Here is a 27,127-nt window from a genome sequence, read left to right as displayed (position 1 = left end):
TGCCTCTAAAACGCTGATCTCGTGTTTGATCGCTCGGCATTACTTCTAAAATGCCGACGTCGACCTTCAATCACTCGGCGTTGCCTCTAAAATGCTGATCTCGTGTTCAATCGCTCGGCATTACTTCTAAAATACCGACGTCGGCCTTCAATCACTCGGCGTTGCCTCTAAAACGCTGATCTCATGTTCGATCGCTCGGTATTACTTCTAAAATGCCGACGTCGACCTTCAATCGCTCGGCGTTGCCTCTAAAACGCCGATACCGACTACAAGATTACTCGGCAGCTACTTCTGGAAGCGTCAGTGTGATGCCCAAGTTATTCATCTACTGTCTCAAAAGAATCAGTTTTATAATCAAGCAAAGCGAGACATCAAGAAGAAGCCAACGTCATTCTTTCATTAAGGGAAGACAATAAGCTTACAAATCAACTCTTTGCGAGTTGATGCTTCCCTACTATTACTACATTACATTACTACTACTACTATACTACACTATACTACTCTACATTACTACTACATTATTCTAACTACACTATACTAATATCTAAAGACCAGTGGCGCTTAGCCACTGGCCTTGCTGCTGCTGCCACCGCCGCCGCACCTGGTGCTGCCCTTGCTGCTGCCGCCTCTGGTGCTGCCCTTGCTGCTGCCGCCTCTGGTGCTGCCCTTGCTCCCGTCGCCGCCGCCGCTGCCCCCGCCGCTGCCGCTGCCGTCACCGTCGCCGTCGCCACCGTCGTCGTCGTCACCGTCGTCGTCGTCGTCATCCTCGTCCTCGCCGCCGTCCGAGTCCTCCTCATCCGAGGAGTACTCCGACTCATCCGAGCCCTCGAGCCCGGAGCGCTCGACGGCCCGGATGTACGTCCAGACTTCCGCGGCAATCCCCTGGGAGTCGTCTGAATCATCAGACGACGTCGGGGGAGAGACGGGAGCTAGAGACCCCTCGGACTCGGAGGAGAACTCCTCCTCCGAGTATTCCGAGTCGCCGAAGTCCTCCGACGGAGGAGTCGGCTCGCGCTTGCGTTTGTTACTCTTGCCCATGGTGGAAGCAGACGGGAGAAAAGAGAAGGATGCAGTAAAGAACAGCGAAGAGATGTGAAAAAACCAGAGGGGCAACGGCGTTATTTATAGAAGGAAAAGGCAACCGCTCACCTCCAACCGTGGTCACTGAACAGTCGCAAAGCATTCAATAAGCACTTCCACCCGTCTGAAGACACATCAGACGGCTGACGCCGTTTCATGCAACACTACACCCATTGAGACTCCAGTCAACAGCGCAAAGGATATGATTACACTCGCCGTCCCATCACATTACTACTCAGAAGCAGCCGGCTAAAACACTCAGCGTACCAAGCCGTCCCTTGCCCACACCCATTGGGGGGACGCCAAGGAATTATCAGTATATTTTTCAAAACGGTCACATCTGTGCAGGGCACGCAGTGAATACCTCAAGACAAAAATGAGATATCAGTAAGGATCAGAGGAAAGCCAAATATAGCCAGCGAAGTACAATATATGGCCGACAGAAGCGACGTGAAGACTAGACAGAGAACGTCCATCAAACGTCCAATCAGTCGCAGAAGCAAATAAATTGCACTACCTAGCAAGATATGGATGGATTGCAAACTCGGCTGCTAAAGACAAAATATATGCTGACCTCTGCAGCAAAATATTGATGACATAATGCTGACCTCCAAAGCATAATGCAAATAACTTCATGCCAATTTCTACAAACGAAAGGGATGATTTTCAGCAAAGAGGCACGAAAGGAAGACCTTCGAATGGATTATCCTTAAAAAATCCATTTGAAGGTTGGGGGCTACACCCATTGGGTGCACCTCCGGTGCACCCCATGGATTATCACTCCAAGCCAAGATAGTGCCGACTTCTAAGGCGTGGGACAAGATTAAAAGACCAACCCTCAACCAAGATGCAGGAGCACAAATGGAGATAATTTCTGGGGAAGACCTTCGAGTAGATTATTTTCTAAAATCTACTCAAAGCTCGGGGGCTACACCCAATGAAGTTCAGAATCCTACAAATTGAAATGCCGACCTCTAAGGCACAAGCATGAAACTAAGCCTCGGTCAAATGAGTGATCGGAGCAAGAGAAGACAGCAGGAAGTCATTTTTCTTCAAAACACCCGCAAGTTGGACCTGGGATCTTTGGGCTGATTACCTCTAAATTAACCCAAAGATCGGGGGCTTGTGTGGGATAGATATCCCTCGGGTCCACTAAAGGAGTAAAAGACCTCACGAAAGGCCCAAGGGCCCAATAAATCGCAAGGTCATTCTTTCGTGGGCCTGGGGAGAAACAACCAACAAAGCAAAGCGACGTGAGACCGGATTAGTGCAAACCCGGATGGCCCACAACGTCGAGCGAGTAAATTGCAACAGAGACCCAACTTTCCCGCGCTGAAGCCCCCACGCAACGGAGTCATGTGGGGATAAGTCGGCGAGGATTACGCAGGGATAAACTCAAGAGGTTCACTACCTTTTAGCTACTTGTTGTTATCATATCCACGTGTACTGCCCCACGGTCGAGTATATAAAGCCTAGGGGGCACCCCTTTAGATCGATCGACCCTATCTTACTTAGTCACCCACATCAACTCTCTGTGTCTTCAATCCAGAGAGCCCTCTTGTAACCACGCTCACCAAGCATATTCACCAGGACGTAGGGTGTTACGCATCTCTAAGCGGCCCGAACCTGTAAACCTTGTCCACTGTCCCTCGTGCGATCGGCACGAACCATTTTGCTATAGTCGTCGACACCGTCCTACTCCTAGAAACACCTTGAGGGGTAACCCCGGGTGTGCGGTCGGACCCAAAACACCGACAGTGGGCAGGCGCTCCGGTTCTGGACCCGCGGCGCCTCGAAACCCCTCTTCATCGATGACGATGAGCGGGAGGAGCAGTCTCAGGATGAGCTCCGTGAGTATGCCGAGGCAGCGATGGGGTCGCTTCAGTCGACCATGGAGATCCTTTCTAGGGATGTTCCCAGGGTCCTCCAGGTAAGGATTTCAGGCATACCTCTCGCGTGACCAGGGTATTCTTTGTGACACCTTGCTTCCCTTCCTCAGGATCTGACGGATCTGAGCATCGCCAAGTCGCTGTTCATCCGCCGCGAGACCGACGTCTAGGGTTCGCTGCGGTTCCTGAGGGCCGCGCTTACCGAGGCTACCGAACGCCTCGCCCAACGGAGCGTCGAGGCAGCGAACCTTCGGTTGCTTTGTGATGAGCTAGAGGTGGAGGCAGCGGCGGCTCGGGCAGAGGCGGCGTCGGCACGGACGGAGGCGCACCAGTGGCAGCTGGAGCTTGGCCAGGTCATTGGAGAGCGGGACCAATCTCGGAACTAGGCTGCCGAGGCTGTAGGCCGGGCTGAGGCCCTTGGGGGCCAGCTAGCCGAGGTGTCTGCTCGGGCTGGAGCCCTTGTGGAGGACCTGGTCGTGGCCGTCGGGTCTGCCCAGTCCGCCCAAGTCGTAGCCTCGGAGCAGCGTGCCTGGGCTGAAGGTATGTTTCGGCCGCATTGTGACTTCGATACAGCTTCATTCTTCAACTCGTGTCTGAAGATTTCTGTTTGGCTGTTTGCAGAGTTCAAGACAGCTCTCAACGAGTCCGTCAAGGCGCTTGCCCAGGCGGCTGAGCAGAAGGAGGCCGGCCGCGTGGCCATGTCTGAAGCTATCTCGGCCTTCTGCCAGGTCTTTGGCCTCGATGACGTCCCCTCGGGTAGTTCACCCCAGAGTTGCCTGCGGGCCTTGGGCGGCCACGTGCGCAGCAGACTCCGCGAGGCGCTGCATCACGACGTTAGGCGGGCCTTCGCCGTGCTCGCTTCCCACTACGACGTGGATCTGGAGCGAGTCAGCGAGGGGTATTGTCTACCCGACGAAGACAAGGCTGCCTTAGCCGAGGTTCAGAGGCTTGACGCGGCCGTTGCGGGCCCGAGCGTGGTGCTGGCGTCCTCCTTCAAGGTGGAGATCCTTCCGCTCGCGTCGCCGCCCGGGGCCGGGCCAGATCTCGCCGAGGGTGGAGACGGCGCCGAGGGTGACGCTCCTCCCCCGGGCGATGCCTGATTCTGCCGGAGCAGTCTGTTTGGAACATGCATGTGTCTTTCGCGGCCGCCGAGGCCTAAACACTTTGTTGTCGTGTTATAAAGCTACGTTTCTTTTCCTCTTGTTTCGAATATCCGGACTTGTTCGTCAGTAGCAGAATCGCTTATCCGAGTAAGAGTTACTTTTCGCGAAAGGTGACGAGTGAGGTATCCGTATCCCGGAGGCGTAGGAGTCCCTCGGCTCGGTCGGCCTTGCCGCTTACGTGCGCTCTTACTCGTTTTGCAGAATTCTGATATCGATATAGTTGGAAAGCACGAAAGTCGTTTTGGTGGAAAAGTTTTTCCGAGGAAAATTTTGACACATCCAAGGCAAGGCTGACCCTTCCTTGACGGTTAGACTTTATTTGTGTATTTAAAGAGAACGAGGTATATAAACGACTTGAAAACATCTTAAGGGTAAAAGTGACGTAGTTGTCGGATGTTCCAAGCGTTGCTGTAGACCTCGCCTTGACTGTTGGCCAGCTTGTATGTTCCGGGCTTCAAAATCTTGGCGATGATGAACGACCCTTCCTAGGGAGGAGTGAGCTTGTGGCGCCCTCGGGTGTCTTGCCGCAGCCGAAGTACCAAGTCTCCCACCTGGAGGTCTCGGGGCCAAACCCCTCGGGCGTGGTAGCGTCGCAGAGACTGCTGATACCGTGCCGAGTGTAGTAAGGCCATGTCCCGAGCCTCTTCCAGCTGGTCCAGTGAGTCTTCTCGGCTGGTTTGGTTGCTTTGGTCGTCGTATGCCCTCGTCCTCGGGGAACCGTATTCTAAGTCTGTGGGCAAGATAGCCTCGGCCCCATAGACTAGAAAAAACGGCGTGAAGCCCGTGGCTCGGCTCGGCGTCGTCCTCAGACTCTAGACCACCGAGGGGAGTTCCTTCATCCATCGCCTGCTGAACTTGTTGAGGTCGTTGTAGATTCTCGGCTTAAGTCCCTGCAGAATCATGTCGTTGGCACGCTCTACCTGCCCATTCGTCATGGGGTGAGCTACAGCTGCCCAGTCCACCCGGATGTGGTGGTCCTCGCAAAAGTCCAGGAACTTCCTGCTCGGACCTGATGATGGAATTCGAGACCCCAAAGCGATGGATGATGTTGGTGAAGAACGCCACCGCCTGCTCGGACCTGATGCTGGTTAGGGGTCGGACCTCGATCCACTTGGAGAATTTGTCGATAGCGACCAGCAGGTGCGTGAAGCCCCCGGGTGCCTTCTGCAAGGGACCGACGAGGTCCATACCCCACATAGCAAACGGCCAGGTGATGGGTATTGTTTGCAAGGCCTGAGCGGGCAGATGTGTCTGTCTTGCGTAGAATTGACACCCTTGGCACGAGCGTACAATCCTAGTGGCGTCGGCCACCGCGGTTGGCCAGTGAAACCTTGTCGGAAGGCGTTTCCAACGAGGGCTCGAGGCGCTGGGTGATGACCGCAAGCCCCCGAGTGTATTTCTTGCAATAGCTCCTGACCTTCGGCGATGGATATGCATCGCTGGAGGATGCCTGAGGGGCTGCGGTGGTAGAGCTCCTTTTCGTTACCCAGCAAGACGAACGACTTGGCGCGCCGCGCCAGTCACCGAGCTTTGGCTCTGTCGAGGGGTAGCTCTCCTCGGTGGAGATATTGCAGGTACGAGGTCTGCCAGTTTTGATTAGGCATGACCCCATTCCGCTCTTCCTCGACGCGCAGTGCCTCACCCTCGGGGGCTGAGGGTGCCTCGGGCTGAGCCGAGGGTGCCTTGGGCTGGGCCGAGGCTTCCTCGGGCTCAGGCGTGTCATCGGTCTTGACGGAGGGTTGATGTAGGTCTTGGGAGAAGACGTCCGAGGGAACCGTTGTCCGCCCCGAGGCTATTTTAGCCAGCTCGTCCGCAGTCTCATTGTATCGTCGAGCGACGTGGTTGAGCTCGAGCCCGTAGAACTTGTCTTCCAGGCGCCGAACCTCGTCACAATAGGCTTCCATCTTCAGGTCGCGGTAGTGGGAGTTCTTCATGACTTGGTCGATGACAAGCTGCGAGCCGCCACGGGCGTCGTGGCGCCGAACCCCTAGCTCGATGGCGATGCGCAACCCGTTAACCAGAGCCTCGTACTCGGTCACGTTGTTTGACGCCGGGAAATGGAGGCGCAGCACATAGCGGAGGTGCTTCCCGAGGGGTGAGATGAAGAGCAGGCCTGCACCTGCTCCTGTTTTGATCAGCGACCCGTCGAAAAACATGGTCCAGAGTTCCGGTTGGATCAGAGCTACTGGAAGCTGGGTGTCGACCCATTCAGCCACAATGTCCGCCAAGACTTGGGACTTGATGGCCTTCCGAGGGGCGAACGAGATTGTCTCGCCCATGATCTCCACTGCCCACCTTGCAATCCTACCCGAGGCCTCTCGGCACTGGATGATCTCCCCCAGGGGGAAGGATGACACCACAGTCGCCGGATGAGACTCGAAGTAGTGTCGCAACTTTCACCGCGTCAGAATTACCGCGTACAGTAGCTTCTAAATTTGCGGGTAGCGGATTTTGGTCTCGGACAGTACCTCACTGATGAAGTAGACCGGCCTCTGGACGAGCAATGCATGCCCTTCTTCTCGTCTCTTGACTACGATCGCGGCGCTGACCACCTGAGTGGTTGCGGCTACGTAGATCAAGAGGGCTTCTCCGGCGGGGGGGCACTAAGATGGGCGCGCTTGTAAGGAGCCCCTTTAAGTTCCCGAGGGCTTCCTCGGCCTCGGGGGTCCAAGTGAAGCACTCGGTCTTCCTTAAGAGGCGGTACAGGGGTAGGCCTCTTTCGCCGAGGCGCGAGATGAAGCGGCTCAGAGCCGCAAGGCATCCCATGACCCTCTGTACTCCTTTCAAGTCCTTGATAGGCCCCATGTTGGTGATGGCCGCGATTTTCTCCGGGTTGGCCTCGATGCCCCACTCGGAGACGATGAACCCCAGGAGCATGCCTCGGGGGACTCCGAAGACACACTTCTCGGGATTGAGTTTTACGCCTTTCGCCTTGAGACACTTGAATGTCGTTTCAAGGTCAGTGAGGAGGTCGGAGGCTTTCCTCATCTTGACTACGATGTCATCAACGTAAGCCTCGACCGTTCGGCCAATGTGCTCTCCGAACACGTGGTTCATGCACCTTTGGTATGTCGCGCCTGCATTCCTGAAACCAAATGGCATAGTAATATAGCAGTACATGCCAAAGGGTGTGATGAAAGAGGTCGCGAGCTGGTCGGACTCTTTCATCCTGATTTGGTGATACCCTGAGTAGGCATCAAGGAATGACAGGGTTTCGCACCCAGCAGTGGAATCCATGATTTGATCGATGCGAGGAAGAGGGTAGGGAACCTTCGGACATGCTTTGTTTAGACCAGTGTAGTCTACACACATCCTCCATTTCCCACCTTTCTTTTTCACAAGCATAGGGTTGGCTAACCATTCGGGATGGAATACCTCTTTGATGAACCCTGCAGCCATCAGCTTGTGGATCTCCTCGCCTATGGCTCTGCGCTTTTCTTTGTCGAATCAGCGTAGAGGCTGCTTCATGGGTCGGGCTCTAGCTCGGATATCCAGCGAGTGCTCGGCAACATCCCTCGGTACGCCAGGCATGTATGAGGGACTCCACGCAAAAACCTCGGCGTTCGCGCGGAGAAAGTCGACGAGCACTGCTTCCTATTTGGGGTCGAGCTCGGAGCCGATCCGGACTTGCTTAGAGGCGTCATTGCTGGGGTCGAGAGGGATGGACTTAACCGTCTCTGTAGGCTCAAAGTTGTCGGCGTGGCGCTTCGCATCTGGCACCTCCTTGGAGAGGCTCTCCAGGTCGGCGATGAGGGCCTCAGCGTACTCCGCGCACTCCACGTCGCATTCGTACGCGTGTCGGTACGTGGATCCGATGGTGATGACCCCGTTGGGGCCCGACATCTTGAGCTTGAGGTAGGTGTAGTTGGGGACTGCCATGAACTTGGCGTAGCATCGTCCCCCCAGCACTGTGTGGTAGGTTCCTCGGAACCCGACCACCTCGAACGTGAGGGTTTCCTTTCAGAAGTTGGAGGGAGTCCCGAAGCAGACGGGCAGATCGAGTTGCCCAAGGGGTTGGACGCGCTTCCCGGGGATGATCCCGTGAAAGGGCGCCGCACCGGCCCGGATCGTGGACATATCGATCTGCAAGAGCCCAAGGGTCTCGGTGTAGATGATGTTGAGGCTGCTGCCTCCGTCCATAAGGACCTTGGTAAGCCTGACGTTGCCGATGACGGGATCGACAACGAGCGGGTACTTCCCCGGGCTCGGCACGCGGTCGGGGTGGTCGCCTTGGTCGAAGGTGATGGGCTTATCGGACTAGTCTAGGTAGACTGGCGCCGCCACCTTCACCGAGCACACCTCCCGGCGCTCTTGCTTTCGGTGCCGAGCCGAGGCGTTCGCCACTTGCCCACCGTAGATCATGAAGCAGTCGTGGACCTCGGGGAACTCCTCTGCTTTGTGGCCCTCCTTCTTGTCGTTGTCGTGGCCTTTGCCACCTTCCGCCGGGGGCCCGGGCTTATAGAAGTAGCGCCGAAGCATGACACACTCCTCAAGGGTGTGCTTGACGGGACCCTGATGATAGGGGCACGACTCCTTGAGCATCTTGTCGAACAGGTTGGCCCCTCCGGGAGGCTTCCGAGGGTTCCTGTGCTCGGCGGCGGCGACAAGATCTGCGTCGGCGGCGTCGCGTTTCTCTTGCGACTTCTTCTTGCCCTTCTTCTTCGTGTCGCGCTGAGCGGACGCCTCGGGGACGTCTTCCTGCTGGCGCCCCTGAGGCTGCATGTCCTTTCGGAAGATGGCCTCGACCACCTCCTGACCAGAGGCGAACTTGGTGGCGATGTCCATCAGCTCGCTCGCCCTAGTGGGAGTCTTGCAACCCAGCTTGCTCACCAGGTCACGGCAAGTGGTGCCGGCGAGGAACGTGTCGATGACATCTGAGTCGGTGATGTTGGGCAGCTCGGTGCGCTGCTTCGAAAATCGCTGGATGTAGTCCCACAGGGATTCTCCTGGCTGCTGGCGGCAGCTTCGGAGATCCCAGGAGTTCCCAGGGCGCACGTATGTGCCCTGGAAGTTGCCGGCGAAGGCTTTGACCAGGTCGTCCCAGCTGGAGATCTGCGCAGGAGGCAGATGCTCCAGCCAGGCCCGGGCGGCGTCGGAGAGGAACAAGGGGAGGTTGCAAATGATGAGGTTGTCATCGTCCATTCCACCCAGCTGGCAGGCCAGTCGGTAGTCCACGAGCCACAGTTCCGGCCTTGTTTCCCCCCGAGTACTTGGTGATGGTAGTCGGGATTTGGAACCGGGTCGGGAACGACGCCCGTCGTATGGCCCGGCTGAAAGCTTGCAGACCGGGTGGTTCGGGCAAGGGACTCTGATCCTCCCCGCTGTCGTAGCGTCCCCCACGCCTGGGGTGGTATCCTTGGCGCACCTTCTCGTCGAGGCGGGCTCGACGGTCGCGGCGGCGGTGCTTGTTGACGAGGCGGCCCGGGGCTGCAGGCGTTGCGTCCCGCGTGCGCCAGGTGTGGACCGAGGCTTCCCGCATGAATCGGGAAGTCGCGACGCGATGCTCCGGGGGTACCCCTGCCTTCGGGAGGAAGAGCTTTCGGCCCGTCGGACCGCAGCATCCTCTAGGAGATTCTTGAGCTCTCCCTGGATACGCCGCCCCTCGGTGGTGGATGGTTCCGGCATCGCTCGGAGTAGTATTGCTGCTGCAGCCAGGTTCTGGCTGACCCCGCTGGGAGCCGGGGGCAGCCTTGCCCTGGCATCGTCAGCGATACGGTGCTGGACGTCTTGGGCCAGATGACGCGCTTCTCCGACCGGTGCTCGGCCTGCCCACTCCTGCCTGATGTTCTGCCGGAGCTGCACAAGTTGTCCTGCTTCCTCGTCGAGCCTGGCCTACATCTCGCGGATTTGCTCGAGCTGTGCGTCCTGACCCCCCGCAGGGACTGGGACCACAGCTAGCTCCCGAAGGATGTCAACGCGAGGCGCAGGCCTAGGGGGATCGCCGTCCTCCGGCATACCAAGGTGGTTGCCTTCGTCGAGACCCCCTAGATCGACGTGGAAACATTCGCGACTTGGGCCACAGTCCTCGTCGTCAAGGCTGTGGCCACCATCGGAGTAATCGGAGAGGCAGTAGTCACATGCGGTCATGAAGTCTCGCATGGCACTGGGGTTACCGAGCCCAGAGAAATCCCAACTAGAGTCGGGCTCGTCATCTTCCTCAGAACCCCACTACAAAAAAATGGTTTTGTATGACAAAAGTAAAGTGTCATGCTTAGTACAAAATTGGTCATAAAAAGCATCTTATGACAAAAATGCTGCGTCATAAGGGTCGTCATATAACGACCGTCACATTATGTACCTTGTGACGACTGTTCAGAGTACCGTCACATAATGTCATCACCTTTTGTGACGGCTGCGTTCGTCCGTCACATATTGTTGCTATATATGACAGTGTCATCTGTCACATTTTTTCCAGTCAACGCGTCACCTAAAGTTGGGATCGTCACTTATGGCACCCACATACAGTGAACATACAGTGATGACACACTGAGCTCTCATGATAGCTCACAGAATCATAATACACAGAAAAGCCATCATACACAACATTCTCATCACAAGTCATACACAATTCTAGCACACTAGTTCTTCCACAACAGAGGTTCAAACATACAAAGGTTCCACCAAAAAGGTTTGAAGCATTCAAACAGATTGCACGTAGTTCTGACAAAGTTCTAACCACAGATATGTTCTAGCAAGGTAGAAAAACCTTAAGCAAAGGCATCATCCTCAGACTTGGTATGCATCCCTACCTCAATCTTTCTGAAGTTTCAGGACAGCTCGTAGCAGTGCATTGGTCTCTTCAAACTTGGTATGCATCCCCTTCACTTCCTCTTGGGTCTGGCGCAACAAACTTTGGTTTTCTTCAAGTGCGGCCTGTTGAGCTTGTAGTTGTGCTTGCAACTCTTCCTGCTTCCTAGCAGCTTCCTCCTGGTCAAGGGGGCAACTCAACTTCCTGGGTGTCCATCTGAATGTCTGATCCAATCTTTGAGAACAACATGAAGTGAGATCGAAGGGCCAAGTCCAAGTTCCTGAAAGATGAACATAATAAGTCACAGTCCATTTCCTACGCAGAAACTTTGTTTTGAGATCAAACTATACCGATGCAAGTTCTTCAATCACAATTGGTCGGTTGCCCTCCTTGTCAAACAATTCAAATGCTTGTTGAGCATGTTCTTACCAGGTCTCCAGGCCTTCCATTTGATATACACTAATGGCTGCAGCAGAGAACTCTTCAAAATCAATCATGCCATATTGGATATTGCATATCTAGCACAATGGGTAGAATTAGTACATTGTCATGCACCAAAATATGAAAAGAACATAAGAGGACAAAGAAGGCTTACTAAGTTAACAAAGTCAAGAGAGGGTGCTCCTCTGGGTCATCTTCTCCCTGTTAACAAAGTCAAGAAGGCTTACTGAGTTAATATAATATAAATAAGTACCATTCAATATAGCATAGAGTGACAGAACTGCTTGAATTGCAACGTACATGGCAGGAACATTGAAAGTCTCGAACATAATCTGGGTCATCTTCTCCCTGTTGGCCTTTGGGTTCAAAGGAGCCTTAGTGAGCAACACAGGGTGCTCCTCTAGGGCAACACGGAGCTCATTGTAGAAAGTGTGATGCCAGATTTTCTCCATGTCATCCCAGTTGCTTACAATACCGTGCTCGATCGGGTACTTGAGCGTGAGAATACCTCTCTTGGACTGTGCCTCATCACCAACATATGCATCCTTCTGCCCCATCCCTACCATGACACCGGTGTGACGAGGACGCCCAACGATGCTAGGGAATACAGCCCTTGGTGCATCATCGCCGGCAAAACCAGCCTAGAAGATAGATACATATAATTAGTGGCATATTTGGGTGGGGGAGACTATGGGTGTACAAATTAAGGGGGGAAAGCACTGACCTTGACCATTCTGGTGCCATTGTCACAGACAAGAGGTTGGATGTCCTCACCATTAGCCATTTCTACAGAACTGCTGCAGGTGGCGCATATGGATAGAACTGCTGTTGATACTTAAACAATCAGTAGAGTCTACATCCTATGTTCATACTTAAACTCCACTCTACGATCAGTAAAGTCTACAATCGAAAATAGTGTTTTGAGCAATCATATGGATAGTTTTGGGTGACCATTTCAGTGAACTGCTGAACACGGCTCAGTGGGTCAAGGAACCGTGGCTGTGCACCTAGTCACCTTTCATCAAGCAAGAAGCAAGTATTCCAGATTCACAGTTCACGACTATTTAAACATATTTTAACTGGTAACCACTTACAGTGCGAACTAATATCACTCTCGAATATACACCACGCCAGTAACAATGGCAGAATACTTCATCATGCTTGATCTGTATTCACTGTCAAGTCAATGGAAAACCGGCAGCTTATGACCAGTATAAAAAAGAAGAAGAGGGGATAAATACCATCAGAAGCGCCAACAAAATACTTGCATTTCAAGCATTTGAGGCACATACGTAAGTATTGCAGAGACCAAGTTCTTACTCTGATCTCAGTTCTTCTGCAAGTGCGCAATCCCTCACCATACAGGCAGGAAACTGGGAACGAGATGCGACTTTCTCATACAAATTGGGTTGCGATACAGAATGCATGACAACACACATTATCTTTGACAGCAAACTGCAGCATCCACCAGCTGGTCAGATCAGATTTGTGAATGACGGAGATCACTCGGGCGGAAACAACCACACCGGGAATGCGGAAATAACCACACCGGGATCGCCATTTCTACAGAACTGCTGTTGCAGATCCGGACTCATGGAATGCGGATCCGTGCCCCTGCAAGTGGATCTCCACCCACGCCACGCCACGCCACGCCACGGATCCGGCCATAGCGCACCAGATCGAGCCCGGCCCTAGCTGGCGCAGGCAGGAGGAGGCAAGCACGCTTGGGGAGGGAACTCGCGAGGAGAGTACAAAGGCCTCGCTGCCGCCACCCTCACACCGGCGCGGGCCTCCGGCCGCGTGCTCAGGCGGCGGCGAGCAAACTCTTGCAGCGGCGGCGCGGGTTCCGCCCGTGTCGCCCCGCAGAGGAGCGACGGTTCGCAGCTTCGCACAACATGAAGGCAAGGGAAGAGAAGGGAAGGGAAGAGAAGGGGTGGGAGTACCTGGTGGGTGCTCGCTGCCGGCGAAGAGGCCAACGAAAGCCTCAGCACCCTGGCTTAGGGCGGCGGCGGCGGCAACTGTGGTCTGAGAGCGAGGAGAGCGAGAGAGCAGGAATGTAGCGGACGGAAGGGGAAACTGTGGTTTTTTGGAAAGTGAATGCGGTCAACAGAAAGGGGTACGGTCCTTTTTTGGAAAAAAAACATAATGTGACGCCGCCAAATCATCACATAAAGGCACATCTAACTGTCATAAAAGTAAAACCGTCTATCGGCTTCTGGCGCCTGACAATATATGACGAATCTTCGTACCCTTATGTGACAACAAAAACACTATCGTCATAAAATCTTCATGGCATCATGAAATTATGACGATTCAAAAAATTCCATCATATTATGTGACATTATATGACGATAACTGACATTGTCATTAAGTATTTTGTCATAAAAGGACAAATTTCTTGTAGTGCCCGGGGGCCCGGAGGTTGAGACGGCCGTCAGTCGGTCCCAGGTTGACCACATATGGTACACCGGAAGGTTAGGATATGCCTTTACGAAAGCGTCCACCGAAGCGGGGTCGCTTGGTGGGTCGAAGCTGAATCTAAAAGGCACAGGGTGGAAAACGGACGGTACCTCTTGATCGACGGATGGTGACGAAGTCGCGTCGGGGACGGACTGCACCGTTATCTCAGGTACGAGGCTAACGCCCAGCAAGTCCTTCACGAGTGTGCTGGCGTCCTCCGTCCGCTTGGGGTTGGCATGTTGCGGGGAAACGACGCTCGTCTTCGTCTCAGACGCGAGGTCAACGCCCGACATGTCCCTCGCTGGGGCGCCGGCGTCGTCGACTCGCTCGACAGCCAACGAGGTGCCGCCTCCTGCTTGGCCATGGTTGCCCCGCCTCCTCCTCCTGCGGCGGGGAAGGTGACGGGACAGGCCCGGATGCTGCTCTTCCGCCACGGGGGGAAGACGTCGTCGATTCCGCCGCCATCGGGCGGGCTGACGGCCGCCATTGTCGTTGTCGCGCGGTGGAGGAAGGAGTACCATGTCGTAGCTGCTGTCGAGGGACATGAACTCGAGACTCCCGAAACGGAGCAGCGTCCCGGGCTGGAGAGGTTGCTGGAGACTACCCATCTGGAGCTTGACGGGAAGTTGTTCGTCAACACGCAGCAGGCCCCTACCTGGCGCGCCAACTGTCGGCGTTTCGACCCCAGGGGGTCCCTGGACCGACGAGTAAATTGTCGCTACGTGTCCCAGCCCAGATGGGTCGACACGAGACGAAACACAAGGGGGAACAAAAAAATGAACCGCGGCTCGTGTTGTCCTGCGCCCAGGGCGGATGCGCTTGCAGTAGGGGGTTACAAGCGTTCGCGAGGGAGAGGGAGAGAGAGAGACTGTCCGTCAGCCCGTCCTCCCGCGCGACCACCTTCTCGTACGAGGGCCCTGGACCTTCCTTTTATAGATGTAAGGTGAAGGCCCAGGTGTACAATGGGGGGTGTAGCAATGTGCTACCGTGTCTAGCAGAGAGGAGCCAGAGCCCTATGTACATACCGGCGTGGCTGTCGGAGAGGTGTTGGTGCCCTGTTCATGTGATGTTGTGGCTGTCGGAGGAGCGCTTGAGCCCTGTAGAAGCACAGCTGTCGGGGCTGTCGGGTCCTTACTGACGTCTCCTTGCTTCCGTAGGGGGCTGAGAACCGCCGTCGTCATGGGAGCACGTGGGGTGCCATCATTACTTGTTTACCGGGGTGAGCCAGATGGGACGCCGGTCTTGTTCCCCGTAGCCTGAGCCAGCTAGGGATAGGGTAATGATGTGTTCCCCTGTGACGTGGTCGGTCCGAGCCCTGGGGTCGGGCGAGGCGGTGACTCCTCCTAGGTCGAGGCTGAGTCCGAGCCCTGGGGTCGGGCGAAGCGGAGACCGTTTTTCGGGGTCGAGGTTGAGTCCGAGCCCTGGGGTCGGGCGAGGCGGAGACCGTCTTCCGGGGTCGAGGTTGAGTCCGAGCCCTGGGGTCGGCGAGGCGGAGACCATCTTCCGAGGTCGAGGCGGAGGCCGAGCCCTGGGGTCGGGCGAGGCGGAGCTTCCTATGGTGCCTGAGGCTGGACTCGGCTGCTGTCGGCCTCACCCTGGCGGGTGCCACAGCAGTCGGAGCAGGGCAGGCGGCGCTGTTTTTCTGTCAGGTCAGTCAGTGGAGGGGCGAAGTGACTGCGGTCATTTCGGCCCTGTCGACTGAGGAACGCGCGTCAGGATAAGGTGTCAGGCGATCCTTGCATTGAATGCTCCTGCGATTCGGTCGGTTGGCGAGGTAATCTGGCCAAGGTTGCTTCTCCGTGAAGCCTGCCCGAGCTGGGCCTCGGGCGAGTCGAAGGTGCGCCCGTTGCTTGAGGAGGCCCTCGAGCGAGGCGTGAATCCATCTAGGTCTACTGTTCCTGCCCGAGGCTGGGCTCGGGCGAGGCGAGATCGCGTCCTTTGAGTGGACGGAGCCTTGACCTGTATTGCGCCCATTAGGCCTTTGCAGCTTGTGCTGATGGTGGTTACCAGCCGAGTTTAGGAGTCTTGGGGGTACCCCTAATTATGGTCCCCGACAATTCTACTTCCAGTTATTTTGTAAGACATTATCGTCATGTAATAAAGATTATGACATCCGTCTCTATACATTGAGTCATTGTATGTGTGGATCCTATTATGGCACACATATGAGATGCACCTGGATGTGCCCTTAAATTCATGTGTGATAGAAGTGGTATCAGAGCAATGTTTGTTGTAGAACGTAATCTAGATAGAATTGGACAAACCCCTACCTACTTATCATTATTACTCTTTCCACACTTTGCTTGATCATGTCTCATCTTTTGTTGCTTTAACCTGACTACTCTCACCTTCTTACACTCTGAAGACAAAAAGGATTTCACACCATGGAATTCTATACCGATGATTCTTTAAGAGATAGGAGACATAATCCTAGAAAAAACTATTTTTATAGGTATATATGAGCTTGAATGTTTGTTCTTATGATACTTGTTTGATTTGGTTTTTTGATTGAGTGAAATATTTGTGGGGTTTTATCCACAATAAAACCTAGTTAGGATCAAAATTTGATGGCTGAGACGATATAACTTCACAAATTTAGGGACGCTAGATCATCTCCAAGAGACTAGTCAAATAACCCGTCAAACTAAATTTCGGCTATTTAATAGTAAAATAACTCTCCAACAAACAAGTCATCCAACTCCTAAAGTTATCCGGTTCTCTAAATTGGCCTCCTTTCTAGCCAAACTAACTTGCCTCATAGAGAGTCTGTTGCAATGAGATGTTATATATGAAGTTTAATCTTTATAGAAAGGTAAATAAAAAAAATCAAATAGAGGGTTAAAATGTAGAGTCTCCTAAAGATGCTCTTAGATGTGTACTTTGGTAGTTTAGTGGCCGGGGTGATACAATACTACAATTTTAGGGGCTGTTAATGTATTTTACTTTATTTTTAATGAACTTTTCGTGGTGAGATCGTTATGAGCGACAAAGAAAAAAAAAAGTTCGCTTTATCCTAAAATAAAATTCGTTTTTAATCTTATTAGTAAGTTTATATAATAATTGATGTATGTATTACATATATGTGTCTACATTTATTATTATGTGGTTGAATATAGACATAAAATCAAGAGCTAAAACGAATAATATTTTGAAACGTAGGAGGTACCGTATGAACTTCTTAGAAATGCGAAATCCGTATACCAACCGAGCGTTTATAATCTGCACATCTTTTAGCAGTTTATCTGTAACAGAAAAGAAAAGGGGAGGTCTCCCAGTCCTGACCGAATCATGTAGGCAATTCCGCACTGCACGGTGCACGCACCCTCCCCGCGCAGGGAATATCGGCGTCCAGGCCATGATCTCAACCTCTACGCCTACGTGCGTCCATACGAAGGGGGACCCTGTCCCTGTGCAGCAGCGAGCCTCTCTCTACTAGTGGCTGAAAGGGCAAAGGCACGGAAAAAAGCAGAAGTTGACACTGACACTGAAAGCAAAGCAAGGATTGTGTCAACAGGCAGACAGCCAATGTGAGGAGGCCGATCGCTCAGGTCACACACTCACACCTCCCATTGTGACCTGTCTATCTCTGTGGCCGTCGTGTCCTTTTAGGATCATGCCTGCCCCCGTCGGCCGTCTCTCCGTATCTTCTTGGTCCTTGCATTGCATTGCATTTAGCTCTCCCCTTTTTCTGACTCTGGCCATGGTGCTACAGAAACTGGCAGCCACCGTCCGTCAAGTAGGTGTTAGGTGTGTATCCCTTGCATTGCAAGCACACAGAAATTGAACTGAAGATCCAGATACTACTATGGTTGAATTATGCCTGACTGACTGAAGAACAACCTTCGATTCAGCCAAGTACTCGAAACCACACTCTGAAGACCGGGAAATCAAACATGCATGGAACAGCTTCAGCACAAAATCATCCCGGTGCTGCTGCTTAATATCGCGCATATATGATGCTGGTGCCAACCAAACCACATATGGTGGGCCATGTTGAAAGGAAATTGGCATCAAGTGGAGTCAATTAAATTCAGCCCCCATATATGATTGAAATGGACATCCCAAAAAATATTTATATATATTTAAGGGCCAGACCACGGACAGCTAAACCAATACTGGAGTCTGGAGCTGGAGCTCTATATAACTGATGTAGATTTGCGTAGGTGAGGCCCAGCCTTTCCTCTAGCAACTACTACTATATATTAACTGGTGATGAGGGGTAGCTGAAAACGATCATCATACGATCCATGACGAGCCTCCAAGCTCAATTTCGCTAGCAGAACGAATTAACTAGCCACATGTTTGCATCCCGAAACCAATCTTGTTTCCCCCTTTTTTTTTCTTTTTGCTCTAAACATATATGTTGTTGTTGGATTAACGTGGGTCTGACCCAAATTAATATTCAATAATAGTCAATGCTAAAGACCCACTTTAATGCTACGATGTACTAATACTTTAGAACAAGTACAATAATGGACTATAAGCCTGCTTACATGGCATTTTTGCATTTTTGCTTATGTGGAAAAGAGAGACATCAAAAAGTAAAGGGAGTTGGCTCTTATGCAAGAGCTAGGTGATACACGTGCTTCAGGACAAAAAGATGACATAGAAAGAGACAAATGATTCATCTAAGAGCAAACCTTAGAGTCAGCTTTATTATATAAGTGTGTTTATTGTTGGCTATAGATGACATGTTAAATAGTTAGAGCCAACAATAGGCTCTATTATTAAACTTGCTCTTAGTATCATACTGCAAGTTCAATGGACAAATCAATCAACTTAAATAGGGGCTTGGCTTCACGACTGAATAGCTAGACACCCAACATCAGATTAAGACGGGACGGAAGTGTGACAAACAAGGCGGGAGCGAGCACGCCGGCGTCGCGCCGCCACCGCCGCGCGCGGGGGCGCCTCGGTCGCGGGCGGATGATGGCCGTGCTCGCACGGGTCTCCTCATCGTTGGCGGCAGTTGATTAACGGCACCTGCTACACCCTCTTCGTCTTCGGTTGACTCTCGGGTAATGGAAATATTGGTTCTTTCTGGTGGAAAAGCATGATCAAGCTTCTCCCCAACTTTAAGGGCCTGGCGCACCCTGTCATTGGCAATGGTAAGTCAATTTCATTCTGGGATGATCAGTGGAGCCAGAATATCGCAAGGCAAAAATTTCCAGAATTATTTTCTTTTGTCAAAAACACAAAGCTTTCTATCAAGGAAGCTAAAGAGCAGGATCAGTTCGCTGGTTTTTTCCATTTGCCTATTTCTGAGCGAGCATATGAGCAGTATCTGGAGTTGCAGGCGGCTTGGGAGCAAATTGCCCTTAATAATACTAATGACCGTTGGCGATACATTTGGGGCTCCGATGACTATTCTTCGCAAAAAGCTTACAAACACTTTATGGGCCAGTCGCAGATTCACCCTATCTACAGACACTTATGGAAGAGCAAATGCCAGCTTAAACATAGAGTTTTCTATTGGCTTTGGCTTAAGAATAGACTAAACACCAGAGATATGCTAAGAAGGAAAAGTATGACCCTGGAATCTTACTCATGTGAGAATTGTTTATGGCAAAGGGAGGAGACGCTTTATCATTTGTTCCTCAGATGCAATTTTGCAAAAGCCTGCTGGAACTCAATTGGAATAACCCCCCAGAATCGCTAATCCAGAGGTGAAAGGGAATTAGGCTTACACCTATATTCCTAATTGATTTTGGTGGTTGAAATTGCCCAACACAAATAATTGGACTAACTAGTTTGCTCTAGTCCCTAAAGTTATACATGTGCCAAAGGTTCACACTTAGCCAATAAAAAGACCAAGAAATGGGTTCAACAAAAGGAGTAAGGGATAATCAAAGGCAGCCCTGGTCTGGCGCACCAGACTGTCCGGTGTGCCACCGGACAGTGTCCGGTGCACCAGGGAACTCCAAGTCAAACTCTTCACCTTCTGGAATTTTTAGAGGCGCTTCGCTATAATTCACCGGACATGTCCGGTGCACACCGGACAGTGTCCGGTGCTCCAGAGGAGAGAGACTCTGAACTCGCCAGCTTCGGGAAACCGCTCCGCTATAATTCACCGGACATGTCCGGTGCACACCAGACTGTCCGGTGAGCCAGCGGAGCAACGACTACTTCGCACCAACGGTCGTCTGCAACGCATTAAATGCGCGCCAGCGCGCGCAGAGGAGCAGAGCACGCGCGGGTGGCACACCGGACAGTCTACAAGACTTGTTCGGTGCACCACCGGACAGCCAGGCGGGCCCACACGTCAGAACTCCAACGGTCGGAACCCAACGGCTTGGTGACGTGACTAGCGCACCGGACTGTCCGGTGCGCCATGCGACAGCAGCCTCCATCAAACGGCTAGTTTGGTGGTTGGGGCTATAAATTCCCCCAACCACCCCACATTCAAAACATCCAAGTTTTCCAACTTCCAACTACTTACAAGAGCTCTAGCATTCAATTCTAGACACACCCAAGTGATCAAATCCTCTCCCAATTCCACAAAAGCTTTAGTGTTAAGTGAGAGAGATTTGCTTGTGTTCTTTCGAGCTCTTGCGCTTGGATTGCTTCCTTCTTTCATTATTTCTTGCGATCATCTCATTTGTAAGCAAGGCAAGAGACACCAATTGTGTGGTGGTCCTTGCGGGAAGTTTGATTCTCAATTAATTTGAGAAGAGAAGCTCACTCGGTCCGAGGGATCGTTTGAAAGAGGGAAAGGGTTGAAAGAGACCCGGTCTTTGTGACCACCTCAACGGGGAGTAGGTTTGCAAGAACCGAACCTCGGTAAAACAAATCCGCGTGCGATTTGTTTTGCGCCCTCTCTCTCGGACTCGTTTCTATTTCTAACTCTAACCCGGCTTGTAGTTTGTGTTTAAGTTTGTAAATTTCAGCTTCGCCCTATTCACCCCCCTCTAGGCGACTTTCAAGAGGAGGCTTCAGCAAACCTTAAGATTCAGCTTAACGTCCCTTTCTCTATGGAGATTATCATTCTCATGACTTGGAGCATCTGGAAAAGCCGAAATGAATGACTTTTTGCAAATAAAGATCCTTTGGTTCAACACTGTACGCAAGAATTCTGTAAGGAGCTGCGGCTCATCATTCACAGAGCGCGTGGGAAGTTTGACATTTCCATCCCAAATTGGCTGAGTTCGTGGCAGACATAAGGGTTGTAAACTGCATAAATAGTTCTCTTGGTTTATGATTTGTAACTAGGCTTAGTTGTAACATTTTCTTTTCTCGCTTTTAATAAAATCTCAGTAGGGGATCTCCCTCCTGAATCTTCAAAAATCAACTTAAATAGGTCGGTCATTGGTGCATCTATTGAGAAGTTGATAAAAGTATGAAGCACTGACATGCGCGCGCCACCGGTCGGGCCGTGGCTCATGGTAGACCAGACCTTGGTCCGAATATTCCTTCTAACGATTGTCCCTACCTCTGCGCGTGTACAAATACAGAGATAGAGGAGATGTTGGTTCTTCTGTTTACATACGAACAGTCTCAGACGCGCATTGCACTCAGCCCATTCCCGTCCCACCTTCCGCGAACACAAAGAGAGCGGGAGAGCAGGCCTCCTAAATCGCCGTCCACAGAGCTACACTTGTACGGGTGTGCAGGTGCTCAACGTACATCTGTCGGCATCGACTGCGTACGACTAAATCGAACATACGAGATGTCTCGTGTGAATGGAGCCACTGATGCCTTGGACATCGGTCCCTATGCTGGGTACACTCTGTTCTTTGTATTTGTGCATGTTTTATTGTTGTTTACTGATTATCTGAGTAGTGATACACACATGCACATACATATGTATATCACACTGATTTTGTAGATTAAAATAGATCTGATAATGCTTAATTTTCTAACAGTAGTTCAAATGCGCAAAGGCAACAGGGGTGCCATGGTCCATGCGTGTGTATACAAAACATTGTGGGTATACGCAACATATTCTCTTTCTCTCTTTTCCACTTTCGAAACCAATAACGGCACTTAAACTTTGCCTGGGGACGGAGGATGGAAGTTCCTAGAACAAAACTGCATAGCTTGTCTGTTTTTTTTATAAAATTTCCCAAAGTAGAATTGAATTAAAAAAAGATCTAGAATCATATATCCCTTTGGCAACATCTTTACATGGTCATCCGTTTGAGCGAGCACCAAACTAGAGGAGAGGAGAGCAGCACAATGCTTGACTGAACGCTGTTTCACTACGGGGCGTTAACATAACGAAGCATCTCCCCATAGGCTCGCTGCCAGTCATGGATGGACACGCGTCGCCGGTAATCATCGTCCCGAAGCAGAGACACAAATAGTCCCGTCAATTCTTTTCAGGTGCCTACTTTTTTTTTTACTGTGAGAAGGCCCAAAATCGCTTGGAAGAAAGAAAAAAAAAGAAGACAAAGGATCGCATCACACTCCACAGAGATGGAGACCGTTGGGACGTGAGGCAGAGAGGCTGGGCTCCTATTGTCGTGCTCTAATCACAGGTCCTAATCGCACAATAAATTAAACCCACCCGCGTAAGGCACCAGTCCACCACTCGCACCCACACCACACCCAGAAACCCCCTTGGAATTGGATTGAGGCAGGCACCCTTTTTTTTTGCCTGTAACATCACGGTGGGAGGACGCATCATGCATCGGCACTTGGTATTGGGCACCGATTCCCTATCCCCTGCTGCTGCTCCAACTAACCCCCTCTGTTCTAGCCTGCTTTTTTTTCTTTCTCTCTTCCTTTTTGTCCTTTCGTTCACGTTGATGAGGCAAGGCAGCTCATACGAAATTAGCTGAGTATGTTTTATGTTTATATCACTAGAAGATACTAGTTGCGTATGAGCAACCAACAGAGGCTACACAACCTAGACTGAAATTTAGAACGGAGCACATGGAAATCGAGTACTCCTATCACAAGTCACTCATGAGTGAGTCGCCTAATTAAACGCCATTGCTCCTAATCCCCTTGCTTAAACGTAAGGCAACGCACGCAACCCTTCCTTTCTCTACCCCCTCTCCGTCTCCTCCCCAGTCCCCCTCCCCCACGCGTCCCGCCACTCCTCTCTCTTCCCTTTCTCTCTCCTACCCGTCGTTAGCCCTCCGTTACACCACCCGCCTCACGCCGTCACGTCAACTTCTGCCACAAAAAGTACGCGCCTCCGCCCAGCCCCCCGCACCCATGTCCACCGCCGGCGACCCCGCCGGCGCAGCAGCAGCGGCAGCAGCTGCTGCTGCGGCGGCGGCGGCGGCGCCCGCCCCGTCAGGGCGCGCGCCGAGGCTGCCGCGGTGGACCCGGCAGGAGATACTGGTGCTCATCGAGGGCAAGCGCATGGTGGAGGGCCGCGGCGGGCGCGCTGGGAGGGGCCGCCTGGCGGCAGCGGCGGCGGCGGCCGCCGCCGCAGCGTCGGGGGAGGCCTCGGCAACGGCGGCGGCGGCGGCGGCGCTAGAGCCCAAGTGGGCCGCGGTGGCGGAGTACTGCCGGCGCCACGGCGTCGAGCGGGGCCCCGTGCAGTGCCGCAAGCGCTGGAGCAACCTCGCCGGCGACTACAAGAAGATCAAGGAGTGGGAGCGGGCCGCGCCGGCCGAGCGCGACCCGTCCTTCTGGGCCATGCGCAACGACGCGCGCCGGGAGCGCCGCCTCCCGGGCTTCTTCGACCGCGAGGTGTACGACATACTCGAGGGCCGGGCCCGCCCAGTCCTCGACGACCGCGCCGCCCGGAATGCCGCTGCGGCGGAAGAGGCTGTGGCTGTGGCGGTGGCGGTGCACGTCGAGGAGGAGGACAGGGAGGCGGAGGTCCCCGAGGCCGTCTTTGACAGTGGCCGCCCGGCCACGGAGGAGGCCTTGTTCTCGGAGGATGAGGAGGAGGAGGAGGTAGAGGACGCACCGGCGGTGGCTCCTCCTCCCCCTGCACCATCGGTTGTCGCCGTGCCTGTATCTGGTGAGCTGCTCGTTGACTTCCGCTTCCCCTGTTTGCTGCCTCCCGGTGCTTTATACTATTCATCGCCCTAGGTGAAATGACTTAACGGTCTTAATTAGCGCTGGGTGAAGCTTCACCTAGGTGGCAGCGTTATTCGTCATCCTACATAATGATCATCTATCCTGAAATAACTTTATAAAAATCACGAATCTTGCCGCTGTTTATACTTGAGGCAGAAGGTGGGAGGCTTTCTGGTTCTCTTGTCCATGCTGAAGTTGAGGTATTCATGTTTACAGCTCCTAACATTTCTCCTAACTTGTAAGCACATGAACTTCATTCAAAACTGATGCTCTTGATTGGACATCCTACCTAGTACCTTGTTATGAGATGTATCCTGTCTTCTTTTTCTTTATTTTGGTGCTTAACGGGGCGGAAAAAATCGAGTTCTTGGTGCTCTTTTTTCTTTTCTGCAACAAACTTTTTTTAATGGAATAATTTAGCGGTTGCTCTGCTCCTGGACGTTTCAGTCTGATTATCATTTTGGTGTGCTTGGATTTAAATTTGAGATTGGAGCTCGAGCGACTTTCTCTGATTCATCTCTTAATTTGATTGCGTTCATTTGCTGTACTTTCCTATTGTATTGTCGGTTTCATTGGTAGGTCCACTGATTTGTCTTGAGTAATGGCTTGATTTCTCCATTTCAGAGAAACCCGAGGCATCAAGGCACCAACAGAGCGCTGAACAAGGTACATGGACTTTTACTTCATTTAAACTTGCAATCCTAGATATTTTAGCATCGGCGAAGAACTTTACTGTTCCATTGGATTTATTAGCCTATTGTATGCATATGACTAATCAGATGCACAACTTTTCATTATTGAAAGTTTCAAATTTCAGCAAGGCTTCAGTAAAAGAGAACTGTAGAATGTCTTTGTCAGTTTGTCTCAATAACTAGTATGAAAACTGTATCATCAGCTATGAGCTTCCCATTGTTATAACTTATAATAGGCATTATTAAGTGACGTTGCTATGTGGTCGTGGGGTCGCTGAAACCAAACTAATACTGCGCTAGGTTACAAGCTTATACGAAAGTGTAAGCAACCACAAATGGCTCTCTTTGGTGGGTACCATGTCCGTCAAACTTTTTCCATATTGTCAGCTCTGGATGAATCACGGTTATCAGTTTCTTTCTGTGTGATACTTTTTCAAAGTTTGAATCTTCCAAGTCATCAGTTCATGTTTTTTAAATAGTTGATTAATACACATAGTGAAGTGTCTCAATTTTGGCATAACAATGTGAGGTTGGCTTTAAGCTTTGTTCATAGGCTGTGGAGGAGTCCCATGGTGTCATATTTCGGTCAATATATTTTCATTACCCGGAACTAGTTACTGTATTTGCATCAACACTTTAATGTTGCGCCTACTTTGACACTTCAACTAGATTCTTTCATTTTGGCTCACGGGAGAGAGTTTCCATGATGGAAGTTAGAAAAAAGAGTGAGCACCGAGTATAGGTGAAATAGTAGTAAAAGTAGGGAAGAACTGAAAGTCATAGGCCTATGCACTTGAAAATTTCCAAGTGTTTTTTAAAGGTTAATAAATGCACAATGATGTTAAAATATAAACTTATTTCCTAATTCTGGTGGTATCTATATTTCAACATGGTGTATACCCAGAAGTCCTTTTGAGAAAACATTTAAATTGTGTAAGTGCATGGATCAGAAACAGAAATAGGTGTGGCCGATACCATTGTGCTGATTTCGTTTTCTGGTTCTTTATTTTTCTGACAATCTGGGATGATGGCTCGCCCTGGCACTGCAAATTTGAAATCATGTGAATGGGACTGACCAGTGTTACATCCCTTGGTGTCATATTTTAGCTAGTGATGAATTATGAAACAGCTGGACTTCTCACCTCTCTTTTTCTCTCTCTTTTGGCTGAGCAACTCTGAAATGTCCTGTGGCCACAGAATATGTTTGATTGAAACTATCATTTCACCTGCAGACACTGTGCTTTCTTTGAAAGTAATGACTAGGTTGGAATTTGGCCATTTGGGAACCTCTCATTGAGCTTAAAAAAAAAGAACTTGACCAATCTATGAAGAACAAGGGGGATGTTTGTTTGGGATTATAATCTGTCCAGATTATAATCCCAAACAAACACCCTCTAGGTCTCATTTTAAATAAACAGAAATAGGTATTAAAATTCGAGTCGGGAGGAGTCAAACCTAGAAGTTGGGGGATGTATACCCATTCACCCAAACCATCTATCACCAGCTGATCTAAGGCTAAGTTCCTTTTTTTTATCTTGTTATCTGCAAAGTGCTGCAACAGTTGGAAATACTAAACACACAAGAGATAATGATGCGATCTATTAAGCAGGCACATCGAAAGACACACAGCCTGAGCAAAGCTCTGAGAGGGACGCACCGGCTGAGCAGGGTGGACAGAAGAGACCGCGGACCGACGAAGCGGCTGGAGAAGGAGAAGGCACAGCATACCTGCAGAGCAAGCTGATCGAGATCCTAGACCGGAACAGCCGGTTGGTGGCCGCACAGTTGGAGGCGCAGAACCAGAACTGCGAGCTCGACAGGGAGCAAAGGAACGACCAGGCCAACAGCCTAGTTCTCGTGCTCGGCAGGCTGGCCGACGCCCTTGGCAGGATCGCCGACAAGCTATAGAACATTCAGTCACCTAGGTGTATATGTGTTGACGGAAATAATTACAGCAGGAAGATGACATTTGTAAGTGCATGTACAGATTGGTGTAGGGCTACTGGCATTCGATTCTTTTTTGGGCCGGTTCTGGAAATTCTGTATTGTGGGGGGTGGTGTTATGTAGGAAGGGGTCAGGTTTGTAGCACTCAAATGATATTCAGTTGTGTGGCTGCTGTAGATTCTGAGGCTGTGTTATTGTTAATTGTTATACAGGGACGCGAGTAATTATTCTCAGCAATGCAATTGTCTATAGTTGAGCTTTTTTGTGATGACTGTGCATGTGCGTGTGTGATACTGTCATGTGTACTCTGAAATCGAAAGCCAAAAACCAATGAAGCACACAATAGTTTGCGAAAGTCTTGAAATTTTAATGGTGAGCGGTTGGGTTTAGCTACGAGTTATAAAAAAACTGTTGTGAAAATTATAGTATATTTATTTCGACCAATTATGAAATCTAACCTCTCTTGTTTACCTTGAAACTACGGTAAAATATCCCTCTCCTTTTCATCCTTTTAAAACAAGTTAAAAACGCTTGACAATGTAGGTATAATTAGGGCTGTAAACGAGCCGAGCTGAGCTTGGTGTGGCTCGTTGATAGACCGAGCTCGATTCTGTCAACCGAGCTCGGTTCGTTCACTCAACGAGCTGAGAGAGGATGCTCGGCTCGGGTCACCCGCTGTAACTTGATAAATAATATTGCATTATATAATGATTTAATAGTATATAAAT

General features: G+C 51.3%; 2 protein-coding genes and 1 long non-coding RNA gene across 3 annotated transcripts; 1 reads left to right on the top strand and 2 right to left on the bottom strand.

Moving 5' to 3' along the window:
- Positions 1 to 10,765: 10,765 nt before the first annotated feature.
- LOC103627204 (uncharacterized) lies at positions 10,766 to 11,339 on the bottom strand. The gene is made up of 2 exons (XR_553475.2): positions 11,231 to 11,339; positions 10,766 to 11,160 (listed from the first exon to the last, which is right to left on the bottom strand). It is a non-coding gene; the product is annotated as an uncharacterized lncRNA (long non-coding RNA).
- Positions 11,340 to 11,488: 149 nt separating this feature from the next.
- On the bottom strand, positions 11,489 to 13,395 carry LOC103628660 (actin-7). The gene is made up of 3 exons (XM_020538160.3): positions 13,265 to 13,395; positions 12,046 to 12,115; positions 11,489 to 11,962 (listed from the first exon to the last, which is right to left on the bottom strand). The coding sequence occupies exons 2-3, from the start codon at positions 12,103 to 12,105 to the stop codon at positions 11,489 to 11,491; spliced, it is 534 nt and encodes a 177-aa protein (XP_020393749.1). The 5' UTR covers positions 12,106 to 12,115; positions 13,265 to 13,395.
- Positions 13,396 to 22,306: 8,911 nt separating this feature from the next.
- LOC103627203 (Trihelix transcription factor ASR3) lies at positions 22,307 to 26,667 on the top strand. Its single transcript, XM_008647501.3, has 3 exons — positions 22,307 to 23,703; positions 24,387 to 24,428; positions 26,064 to 26,667. The coding sequence occupies exons 1-3, from the start codon at positions 22,944 to 22,946 to the stop codon at positions 26,360 to 26,362; spliced, it is 1,101 nt and encodes a 366-aa protein (XP_008645723.1). The 5' UTR covers positions 22,307 to 22,943; the 3' UTR covers positions 26,363 to 26,667.
- The last annotated feature ends 460 nt before the right edge of the window (positions 26,668 to 27,127 follow it).

The sequence above is a fragment of the Zea mays genome, chromosome 5, assembly GCF_902167145.1.
Source record: "Zea mays cultivar B73 chromosome 5, Zm-B73-REFERENCE-NAM-5.0, whole genome shotgun sequence".
Lineage (NCBI taxonomy): Eukaryota > Viridiplantae > Streptophyta > Magnoliopsida > Poales > Poaceae > Zea > Zea mays.
The sequence above is the reverse complement of the archived record's forward strand: the minus strand, read 5'-3'. Positions and strand labels throughout refer to the sequence as shown.